The sequence below is a fragment of the Macrotis lagotis genome, chromosome 3 (genome assembly GCF_037893015.1).
Source record: "Macrotis lagotis isolate mMagLag1 chromosome 3, bilby.v1.9.chrom.fasta, whole genome shotgun sequence".
NCBI classification, from domain to species: Eukaryota; Metazoa; Chordata; class Mammalia; order Peramelemorphia; family Peramelidae; genus Macrotis; species Macrotis lagotis.
The window spans coordinates 227,798,829-227,810,813 of NC_133660.1; the positions used below are offsets into that span (position 1 = coordinate 227,798,829).

At 46.3% G+C, this 11,985-nt stretch overlaps 1 protein-coding gene across 5 annotated transcripts in view; it reads left to right on the forward strand.

Moving 5' to 3' along the window:
• Nucleotides 1-10,010, forward strand: part of EBF4 (EBF family member 4) — a 103,180-nt gene extending 93,170 nt beyond the window's left edge. For 2 of the 5 annotated variants that reach the window (XM_074230050.1, XM_074230048.1), the window contains exons 15-16: nt 6,610-6,807; nt 9,212-10,010. In XM_074230050.1, coding sequence (XP_074086151.1) covers nt 6,610-6,807; nt 9,212-9,282 — 269 coding nt within the window. In that variant the 3' untranslated portion in view covers nt 9,283-10,010. The remainder of the gene's footprint in view (nt 1-6,609; nt 6,808-9,211) is intronic. The other 3 variants (XM_074230049.1, XM_074230047.1, XM_074230046.1) reach the window with 2 other exon arrangements.
• Nucleotides 10,011-11,985: the final 1,975 nt, after the last annotated feature.

An 11,985-nucleotide genomic window follows, 5' to 3' on the forward strand; every position in this document is an offset into this window, starting at 1 on the left:
ATAATATGGAGAAATTTCCTAACAATCAGAGCTGTTCTGTGTGGAATGAGCTGCTTTGGTAGTGAGTTACCATTTTAGGTGTTCAAGGGGAGGCTGGATAACCTCTTGTCTAGGAAATTCCAGAAGAGAAACCTGTTCAGCTATAGTTTGAACAAGGAGACCTCTGGGGTCCCTTTCCACTGTGGTATTCTGATTCTGTAAAGAATATCCTAAGCTCTAACTCCTTCCCATCTGTTTCCCTTCTCCATTCACCCTATCCAAGACCCTTGATATCAGATCAGGCTTTATCAATGTCAGGATCTTCCAAACCATCTCTAGCTAATTCTGCACAGATGTGAGATGGGTATCCCAGACCCTTCTTCCTCAGCACCAAAACTGGCCTTGACCTGGATCCTGTAACCTTGACCTGGTCTGTTCTCCATTGCCCGGACTCCTAGTCTCTTCAACCACCACTGAGCCCTAATTCTAAACCTTTGACCTCAGTTTTCTACCTATTTTTCATATAGCTTGTTGCCAAGGGACTGGGGTGAGTATTGTTTTCTACGGGGCAAGTAAGACCCAGAAAGAGAGGGCAGGGATAGGGATGGATGGAATGGAAGGACAGTGGATAAAGTCCAGGGGGACCATGAAGGCATGCAAGGTGGACAACAGAGAGAATTTGACAGGTGCTTAGCCTTGGACATATACCTTACAGCATTTTCTGTTGAATCTGATTGGAAAAAAACAACCAAAGGAATACTGGAGAAGAACTACCCTTATCCCTCATGACCAGAAATTATAGATGATTCTGAGGAAGGGGAAGAGTTGGGATAAAGACCTTAATCCCTCAAGTCCCACCAACTCCAAGGGTAAAAAATGCCCTTTGCTCTTCTTCACCCTGGACCAACCTCCTCAGTCATAGTGACTTAGCACTACCTAAGTTGATTCAAAGCTCTGCTTCACTGTAATCAATCTGGCATAACCCCATTGCTAATCACTCAGTCTAATCTAATGGATTGAACCCCCCTATTATGTGCAAAGCCCTGAATGGTTAAAACAAGACAATCAAATTAGAGTACAGATGCCTGACTAGTTGGGCAGTGATTAATGGGCTTGAACACATATCCTAATTTGAGCCATCTTAGTCAAATAACTTTGCACATACTCTCATCCTTCCTTGAGATCATTTTCAGTGATTTCATCCAACCAATAAAAGTGATATTTGGGGGCAGCTAGGTGGTGCAGTGGATAAAGCACTGGCCCTAGAGTCAGGAGTACCTGAGTTCAAATCCGATCTCAGACACTTAATAATCACCTAGCTGTGTGGCCTTGAGCAAGTCACTTAACCCCATTTGTCTTGCAAAAAAAAACAACCTAAAAAAAGTGATATTTGAGAAGGATTATCTTGGCATCTCTGTAGAGAGATGACTAGAGATGGAATAAGGCAGGAGGTAGCAAGACCAATTAGAAAGCTATTGATTGGGGCGGGTAGGTGGCATAGTGGATAAAGCACCAGCCCTGGAGTCAGGAGGACCTGGGTTCAAATCCAGTCTCAGACACTTAATAATTACCTAGCTGTGTGGCCGTGGGCAAGCCACTTAACCCTGTTTACCTTGCAAAAACCTAAAAAAAAAAGCTATTGATTACAGTGGTCCAGGTATGAAGTAATGGAACCAAGACAAGGCTGGTGACAAAGGGAATGGAAAGGAAAGGATGAAAATGGAGGAAGAATCAGTAGGACTTGGTGACTATTTGGATATAGAAGACAATGAAGCAGGGAGAGACAAAAATCACACTGAAAGCTCCTGGTTTATGAAGAATGACAGTACTGTTGCCAGAAATGAGACAGGTAAACCAAGGATCTATACTGCAAAGGGCTTGCTGAATTTCTGGTAAAGCAGAGAAATCTTATGGGACAACTAGATAGAAGAGAATCTAACCTCACCACTGTTCACAAATCTGATCACTTACCCTGGCCCTAACTGAATTTCACCTAATATTGATGGTGATTTCACCTTCATCTGACTTTAAAGTAAGAAGGGGGAAGGGGAACAAGCATTTATTTTGGAGCCAATTATGACTAAGAAAGAGGCATTTGTTAAAGTGGAAACCACTTAAAGTAGAAACCTTTGGAGAGAGTGAAGACATTGTGTTTGTGATGGTTAAAGAAAAGAATGTGACTCTTAAGCCAGTATAACTATAGGCTTTAGAAGGGTATATCATAGTGTTCATAGGGAGGGATAAATAGTATCTCAAGCTCCAAAACTCTGAAAAGGAAGTTGGTTCAAGAGAAATAGGAGGGTCTTATGAGCAAAATTCTGACTAAACAAACTCAAATGATTCCAATGAGAGGGAAAAAGTATGAGTCCTGAAGTGAATGAGCACTGGACTTGGGGTATGGAAGACCTACATTCAAAGCCTACCTCCAACACAGTCTGACCTCAGTCAAATCTCTTAACCTTTCTGTGCCTCATTTTTCTCATCTCTAGAAAGAGAAAGCTGAATTTTCAGGTCTCTACCATCTTCATCTTCTGATAAAATGTAATTGAACCAAGGATGGAGGCAAAAACTCTTTTGGTCTTGTGAGAATAACTCCAAGGAGGTCTAAAGAATGGAACAAGTGGAGATTTGGGGAGCAAAAATGTTATGGGCAACATGTATTGAAGTGGACCTAATAAGCCCTAGATAATGGGAAGACAGAGGATAGAAAAGAGAAGATTGAGTTACTCCACTTCTATTTAATTTCTGCATTCTTTGTCAAAAAGAAAGATTTTTAAGAACATAAAGGATAGGGGAAAAATAGTTAAAAGAGAAATTAAATCCAGATAATCAAGGAAATAAGGTCAGATCTTTTTCTAGTTCAGGTCACCAGAATGAATGAAAGTAACTGAAATAATGATTTCAGGTTTGCAAAGCACTTTATGTGATTGCTTTGATGATCAAGACAAATGTGGCATTATCGGTACAGGGACATGCTGGTAAATATTTAACAATCAGCTTTCTTAAGGGAAAATATGCCATTGCATACTTTTGAGTTGAATCTGTATTATTAATATTTTCTGCCATTGTTTTCCTTTTGTTGTTTTTCAACTCTTGATGAAAACTCTTGTTGAACTCGTGTTCAACTCTTTGTGACCTTATTTGGTAGAGATATTGGTAGAGATACTAGAATGATTTGCCATTTCCTTCTCTAACCCATTTTATAAATGAGGAAAGTGAGGCAAACAGGATTACGTGTCTTGCACAGTTAATGAGTAAGGTCAGACTTGAGTTTAGCTCTTCCTGACTCCAGGCCTAACACTCTTATCTACTGTGCTAGCAGCTGTCTAAGATACTGTCTGTTCACCAATATTTGAAAGATCACAAATTGAAGTGCCAGAGAACTGGAGAAGGGTGAAAATAATATGGTTTTTTTAAAAGGGGAAAAGTTGAGTCCTAAAAACCATGAGCTGGTAATTCGGAAGTTGATTCTTAGTCAAATTTGTAATAGAATGTCATATTTTCTTAGTTGAATAAGTCATGAATTATTTATGAAAGGGCAGCTCTGATATGATGTCAGCATGGATTTATTAAGAAGAAATCGTGGCCAGCTAAAGTTATTCTCTCCTTTGACTAAACTGGTGTATTTGGAGGATGCTGTGGATAACAGTTTACCTGGGTTTCAGTATTTAACAGACTTTTTAGATTAGAGAAATTGTACAGTTAAGCAGATTCATAACTGTCTGAACCTAGAGTCTGGATAAATGAATGGATGTCAACCTGAAGAGAAGTGGTATACCTCAGGACTCTTACATTTGAAATTTTTGTCAGTGACTTATATGAAGATATGGGTAAGCTATTCTTTTATCTTTTAGATAAAGCATCTGGAAGGGTTACTAGCTACATTGGGTTACTTGATTGGGATCCAGGAAAGGTTGGGTAATGGACAGAATGCTAGAAAATGAAATTGAATTGGGAGAAATATAAAATCTTGCATTTGGGGCTCAGGAAATCATCTGTCCAAATACAGTATTCAATTCACCAACCATTAACTAAGTGTCTGTTATATACAAGGGGCAGTGCTATGAAATAGTCCTTGCTGTAGAGGAATATGTATTCTTCTGGGGGTAAAGGAAGAAATATATCATGTGCTCAGATAACAGAGAACATGGCAATGTGAGATCTAGAAGAGGACCAACAACTCAAGGCAATTAGGTAAAGCTTCCAAAAAAAAGGTAGTATCTCTTCTTGAAGGAGAGATGGAGGGAAAGAAGGAACTTTTCAATTATGGGAGCTCTTCTGTGTGAATGCCCAGAGGCAGAAGATGGAATATCAAACACTTTGGGAACAGCTAGTATTCCAGTTTGGCTGGAACACTGAGTGCACAAAGAGGAGGACAGTGAAATAAGGTTGGAAGAATAGTTTGGGGCTTAATTGTACAATAACTTAATGTCTGAGGGAATTGTATTTTATCACAGAGGCAGTAGGGAGTGATTGAAGTTTTGTGTTTTTTTTTTAAAGCAGAGGATGGACATAAATGAAGGAAATGGCATTTATTATGTAAGCACTGAGGATACAAACTCTCAAAGTGGAGACAGTCCTGATCTCAGAGCTTACATTCTAAGGGAAAGGAGGGAAACAACTGTTCTTTATAAAGGAATGGTGGCCAAGGAGCCATATTTTGGTTTGGAGAGTTATAGATTGGTGAGTGAACCACAATGGTGTAAACACACATGTCCTTTCTAGTAGCAGTGGTGTCACTGGTTTTAATTATGATTCCAGAACTGGAAAGGGATAATGGGGGTGATAGGGAAACTGTCTATAAGAAGTCAGGGGGAAAGATGAAGCATGGGCTGGAGCTGCTTGAATAGAGGCCCTCACCAATCAGAATATGATCAGATCTATGCCTCAGGAAGATTATTTTGGCTGTTGTGTAGAGGGTGGATTGGAGAGAAGAATGGAAGCAAGGAGACCTGGTGGATTATTCCAATAGGCCAGATGAGACTGGATGAGGATCTGAACGATGGCAGCCATGTGAATGGAGAGTGAGGAATGAGTCAAGTATGAGTCTGAGGTTATAAACCTAAGTGACTGAGAAAAAGGCAGAAAAAATAGAAGAGTTTGAAGAATGGGAGAGGTATGTGTGTGTGCATGTGTGTGGGCATGCACGTGTGTGTGTGTGTGTGTGTGTGTGTATGATGAGTTCTGTATGCATAGGTTGAGTTGAGTTGCAAGCAGACCTGCCAGGTGGAGATGTCTAGCACGCAGTTGGCTGAAGAGGGAAAAACATGGCTAAACAACAGTTCAAGTGAAAAAGCCCCAGGGACTTGAGTGCGTCAGCAATGGGATGCTGCAGCCAAAGAAGCAGATATGATTACTTAGAGAGGAAAAGAGCCCAGGATGAGAGAGGTAATGGTTCAGCCACTGAAAACTGCAGGAGGCCCAGCCAAAGGCTTTTGGGATATAGTACCCATTTCTGGGTGTGTCACCTTTGGAGAAGGACACTGAAAAAGTGCAGAGGGGGAGTCAAGATGGTGAGAAACTCAGAGCATGGCTGAAGATCAAGGGAAGGAATCAGCAGCATTTAGCTTGCAAGAAAAGGCTTTGGAGGGAAATTGGGGTACTGCCTTCCAATGTCTGAAGGGCTATCTTCAGGGAAAGGGCTTAGACATGTTCTGTTGAGCTGAGGGGGGATAGAACTAGGAATGAGGGGGAGAATCATCTAGATATCCATATATTCTATGGAATATAAAGGGGAATGGCCTAAAACTTAGAGTTGTTTGGAGAGTGGCCTACCTTGGACTACAGTGACTATTTGTCAGAAGTATATGCTTGTTTAGGGGGCAGAGGAGGTGACTTTGGAGAGCTCTTGGAAGGTTAAGCTTTCATGATTCTTTGACTTTTGACTGCCATTCCTAAGCTCTGATGGATGAGCTGCTCAGAATTCTATTAGAGCCTAAACCCAACAATGACCCTGGCTAGTACCATCTTCCGATTGTTCCTTCACCTCAAATTTCTCTCCTTTTTAAAGCCTGTGGTTCCCACGGGTCAGATCCCTGATCCCAGTTCCAGCCCAGACCTCACTCTGAGCCCACCATTATTTCAGATCAGCCTCTAAGATGATCCTACTTATGCTTAGCCTGTAAGGCTTAGGCTACTCTCCACCTCGCCAGCCTTGACCAATCTTATGTCCCAGGATCTCAGGATCCCAGGCTCACAATTGGGGGTGGTTCCTGCAGCCTCCTGCACCCCAAGTTGCTATTGTCAGGAAATGAGGGCTCAGTCACTAATCCCACCCTGTGCCCTCGGTTGTTAGAAGAGTCTTTGGCTGTTGAGATTATCAGCTGGACCTAAGGAGAGTCATCAGATCAGGCCTAGGAAATCAGGGCTCTAATAGCTTCTGCCAAGCCCTAGAAAGTTCATTTCCCTTCTTTGACTCTGATTAAGTGTGTTCAGTTATCCACCTGTCTCAGCCTAAGCCAGAAGCCAGAATGTATGAACCCTTTGTGTCTGCTCCCCATCCCAGGGGGACCTCAGAGGGGGAGGGCAGCAGCAGGTGCCCAGCCAGGCTCCCACCCTGGATGCTCTCTATAGTGCTGTTTCCCTGTTGTGTCTCCTGCGCCACTCCTGCTCCCCACCCCCACCCCGGAGTCATGCCCTCCAGCCCTCCGCTGGCTGCAGCTTCCTCCATCTCCCTCCCGGCCGCTGCCCCCACCACCAGCGTCTTCTCCTTCTCGCCGGTCAACATGATCTCTGCCGTCAAGCAGAAGAGCGCCTTCGCCCCCGTGGTGCGCCCGCCTGGTTCCCCGCCCCCTGCCTGCACCAGCACTAATGGCAGTGCCCTCCAAGGTGAGTCAGCTACCATTCCACCAAAAAAGGGAGCCATGGTGGAAAAAGAGCTGAGCTAGCTGAGGGTGTTGACTGGCAGTTCTCAATTGAAGGCCTTGGGCCTAAGCAGTGACCAGCTCACAAGGGTGGGTTCACTATTTCCTAACCCTCTGATCAATGATATGAAAAATGTGGGCACCAGTTGGCTTCTTTTGGAAAAGTTGACTCAGATTGGGTTCCTAGCTTGCCACTCCTTCTCTCTAGAGAACATGTTGTCTTACACCACCAGTAGATAGGGGAAGAAGGGAAGAAGTGAAGGTGCCTACAAATGGTGGTTGAATGAAAGAATGAATGAATGTTGACCCATTGGTTGGCCTTTTAAATAGCAGGTCCTTAGTGATTCTTGAATCTTCTCAGAGTTGACAGGAATTTTGATTCTGGGCGGCCATCCTGAAAGCCAGCTCCCAGGTCTTAAGGAGGAGAGTCACTTGGGTTCTCAATGGTCAGTGTTGAGCACAACCCAGAAAAGAATCCTAAGTTCTAGTTAGAGAAGACTTTGAATCACACTCCTGTTGAGTCGGCAGGCCTGGACTCTGTTGAATAAAGACTTAGAAAGGGCAACCCTAGCTGTAATGACCTTTGTATGTCATTGTGGGTGAACTGGGGCATTAAAACAAAACACACTTTAAGATCTGAATTAAGCAAACACCTGATAAAAGATGTGGCTCCTCCCTGGGGGTCAATAATCTAGGTGTGAGAGAGTAATGCCACTTCCCATGATCCTTCTTGTGTGGACAGCCCTTTATGCTTTTCAAAGCGCTTTCCCAGATGTTAGTTCAGTTCCAGCCTCACAGAAGCCCTGGGCGATGGGTCAATTCCAGTCTCCTTTCAAGAAGCAGCAGGGATGGGGTGATGCAAAGGGACTTGGAGACAAAAGCCTTGGGTTTATATCAACACTGGCTGGGTTCGAAGTTTCCTCATTCCATTCATTCTCAGTCCATCTCACCATTGGGGAGCAGACCTACCTCACAGGGTTGTTGTGAGGAAAGCGCTTTGTAAACCTTAAAGACTTATAGAAATGTGGGTGCTTCCTAATAGAAAGTGATGGGCTGTGAAGACAAGGGAGAAACCAGATGTGATTCTGCATCTGGACTCCATCCCCAATCTTGAAACATCTGGCATGTGTACACAGAGGGGGAGCAAGGTTCATGGATGATTAGAATGTGGAATCCTTGATGTTGGGCGTCAGCCCAGGCTTGGGTATACAAGGTCTCCCCAGGGCTTGGTCCCAGAGCCAGAGGCACTGGTGCATTCACAATGATGGGACCTAGGCAAAGGGTCAGTGAATCTGTTCATTGGATTCACAGAGGCCACTGAGCTGAGCAGGTAGGGGCAGAAATAATTCAACTCAGCAAACATCTAAGAATGTTTGCATGAGGCCCTACAATAAATCATGAAGCTTTCCCCCAGTGCCCTTAGAATGTCAGAGAAGCTGGATCAGAATTGGGTTAACAGCATGGAAATGGGCAGGAAGACCTGGGGTCAAGCTGGGGTGGGACTGATCAGTGGCAGTGGAGCAGGGATGACTCTGGAAGGGCCATAGAACAGAGAAAGGGAAAAAAAAGATTGGGAAGCTTTCTTGGCCTCAACCACAGTCTTTTTAAGACCCCGTGACTGACTTATCTTCACATAGAGGGTGCAGAGGTTATAGAGCTTAGCAAAAAGAACTGGACCTGCCTGGGCCCTGGAGAACAGGCTTGGCCTCAGTATTTCTGACTGTTAACTCTATCACTGGATAAATGAGAATAGAGATTTTATTAGACACAAGGAGTATCTTCCTTTGTGAAAGGACGATCAGGAGGGGATGTGGCATGGGTGAGCTCGAGAGTTCTGGATGCTACCACTCCTAGCCCTTGTTTGTCTTGGGGTGGGCCCTTGGTCTGCTCTTCTGCTTCCCCCACCTGATGTAAGATCAGCTTCAGCAGACCCTTTCAAGCCCAATTTGCCTGAAAAACTGAAGGTTCCTTGATGCACAGCCTGAGGGGCTAGACCTCTTCTTGCCAGGGGTGGGGAGGACCCTGGGACCCTGGTGGTAAGACCAGGTGACCTCGAGGTCCCGTGGATGGTCTCCCTGACTGAGCAGAGCCTGTACCCCGGGGCAATGTCCTGACAGTGAAGACAGGGCAGTGACCTTGGGGAAGGGAGGCCCAGGAATTGTGGGGGGTGAGAGGGGCAGCTCGGAGCTGCTGCTCCCTCTGGCCACTCATCTCGCCCTTCTCAATCTCTCCTTCCTGCCTCTCCCTTTCCCTCCCTCCTGGATCCCTGCTTTGACTCCCTGCCTTTCTCCCCCTTCTCCCCCCTCGGTGCTTCACTCCTCTGTCCTCTACTTGCCCCCCCTCCATCCTCCTCCTCCTTCTGGACACAGACCCAGCTTTTGAGGACTCGGACAAGTTTCATTCCCCCCCTGGGGCCCTGCAGGGACTGACCTACTCCTAAGCACAGTATGTGTCCTGCAGCCCAGCCTCGAGGGCCACACTCTGTCTCCGTCTCTGTTGCTGTCTTGTCTCTGTTCTCTCCTCTGCCCTTGGAGCCTGGCACTGTCTTCAAGGGATTGTTGGTTGTGAGGCCCCCTGAGAAGGTTGAGGACTGGCCGGGTGGGGGCAGGGGCTCAGATTCTCTGGTGCTGTTCCTCCATTTCCTGGCCAGTAGGCCAACCTAGTGTCCTGCCGGTCCCCTCCCCTCTCTGCCGACTGGGACAAAGCCCATGAGATGTGTGGGGAGGGGAGGAGGGGGAGGAGCGGAGCTACAGCAGGATCCCTTGCTTTCTTGGCCTTTTCTTTCCCTCTCCCTAGCTATGTCTGGACTCCTCATTCCCCCCATGTGAGGCCTGAACAAAGAACAACCTAGCCATTGGACGCAGACAGGCAGGCCGGTGGACTGGGATGACCTGGAAGAGGATTCCTGCTGGCAGTGGGAGAGTCACCACTTTGTCTGCTATGGGACCCTGGGCCCTCTCCTTCCCCAGCCCTTTTCTCTTCTCTCCCTTCCACTCTCAGGACTGGCCACAGGAGGCTTCTCTTCACAGCACCATTTTAACTTGGGTGTGTGTGTATGTGTGTGTGTGTATGTGTGTGTGTGTGTACATATGTACATATGTGTGTGTGCTTCTGGGGGTGACTGACTCCCCCCATCCTTTTCCCATTATAAGCTTGCGGTGGGGGGGTCCTGGGGATGGGTTGGGGGGGCAGGGGTTGGGTGAAAGGTCCTGCCCTCTAGAATGCTCAGGGAAGATGATCTAGTGTCTATGGAGCACTGCCTCCCACTCCCTAGGAAGATAACCCTGCCCTTGCCTGATGCCTCTAACACGTCCAGCTTCAACAGCTTCTCCTGGGGAGGGGGTTATACAGAAAAAACAAAAAATAAACCCAGGTGGCTTTGCCTGCCCAGTTCTTGTTGGGAGGTGAAGACTAGGGGAAGGGCCTAGGCCAAGAGCCACAAGAGATAGGGGTAGGTACCAGGGTAGAAATTACAGGTCGGGGCAGGGGGGGGGGGGGTTGGAGAGGGGGTTGGGGTGAAGGTCCCCGCTCTATATAGAGAGGGGCTTTGAGGCAGGAATAGGAGCATTATTGTAGGACCAATTTATCTGACTCCATTTCTCATGCCTGTGGCCCAGCAAGCATCCTCCTTTTGTCTTGTGCCTCAAGGCCAACCCCACTTCACGCACAATACTGGCTTCCTCGCATCCCCCGTAAGGGAAAAAGCCAGGATTCCAGATTTTCCTCCCAAGTTCTGGGAAAGGCCACCAGCAGCTCTAGGAGATCTGTCCCTTTGAGTCATGGAACAAGCTCCTAGGAGCTGGGAATGACCCACCCAATTCTGAACTTCTACCTATGGCCTTTTCCTACCTCCCCTCTCCTCCATCCTTGAGGCTCCCAAAATACATCCCCTTGTAGCAGGCTTAAGGCTCCAGCCTGGTGGCCTGCCTTCCTCCCCTTTACTGCCTCCCTTGGGCTTGCTCTCATTGTCTCTGTCTCCTATTGTCTCTTCTCCTGGTGGCCCTTCTTTCTCCCCAGCCCACCAGCTCTCCTCATCTCCAAAGGGCCTGCCCTGCCCTCCCCCTTTCCCTGGCTGGCAGCCCAGAGTCTGGCTTTGGTCATTTGATCTGGGAGGGGGGTTTGGGAGAAATGGAACAATAAATGGAGATACCGATGCCCCTTCTGCCTCCAGTTCATGTTTTCCATAGGTCATAGTCCTACAAAGATAGTAATACCTGGACTCAGTCTGGGTTTCTTTTGTTGGCCTGACCTGAACCTGACCCTACCTCCCCACCCCCAGTTCTAATAAAGCCAGGAGGCTTTGGGTTGATGGAAGGTCTCATTTCCCTTAGGGCTCTTGGTGTTTTGTTTGGTTTTTATTTTTCCATTTATGCATCACTGCTGTCTTATGGGTAGCTTGAGATCCATTTGAGTCCCCAGATTTTTCTTTGCTGCCATTTTTTTTCTCCTGGCTCAGATGGGGTTCATTCCCCTCTCCTGTGGGATCTTTGCTTCTACCCAGTGCTCAGACAGATCAGGGCTGCAGCCAGGGCCTTGGAAAGATGAAGGCCATTTGTAATCCCGAGAGAAGACTGGAGGGTCCAAGTGGAGCCCTCAGCCCCTTCAAGACCAGGAGGTTAGGGCAAGGCCTAAAGGCCCTTGCTCTTATCTGCTATTGTCCTCTTCTCTTTTTACTTTATTCCACAACCAGTGTGACCTGTGCAGGTGGATGACAGCAAGGTTAAAGGCAAAGAAATGGCTGGTAGTTAAATATTTTATAGCACACCACTGCTACAGGGAATTTCATTTTTGGAATGAACTTAGTGTATTTTATAGAGTACTTTTGGGTTTACAAAGCACTTCCCCAGATTTGCTCATGAACAACCCTGGCACATACTCATTTTAGAAGCAAGAAAAATGAATGAGGCAGAACAGTTAAATGACTCACCCAAGTTCCACATCTAATATATGTCTTAGGTAGCATTTGAATTCAAATCTTCCTGACTCCAAGTCTGCCCCCATCCAGCATATCCCTGAGAGGCAAAAGTACAGGGTATCACAAAAGTCTGTTAGTTCTCTACCTTAGCTGAGTGGAGAAAATAAGAGAAATTCGGAGGTGGGTCCTTGGCACCATCCAGAGTGATCAGAGCGGGGAAGGGTGAAG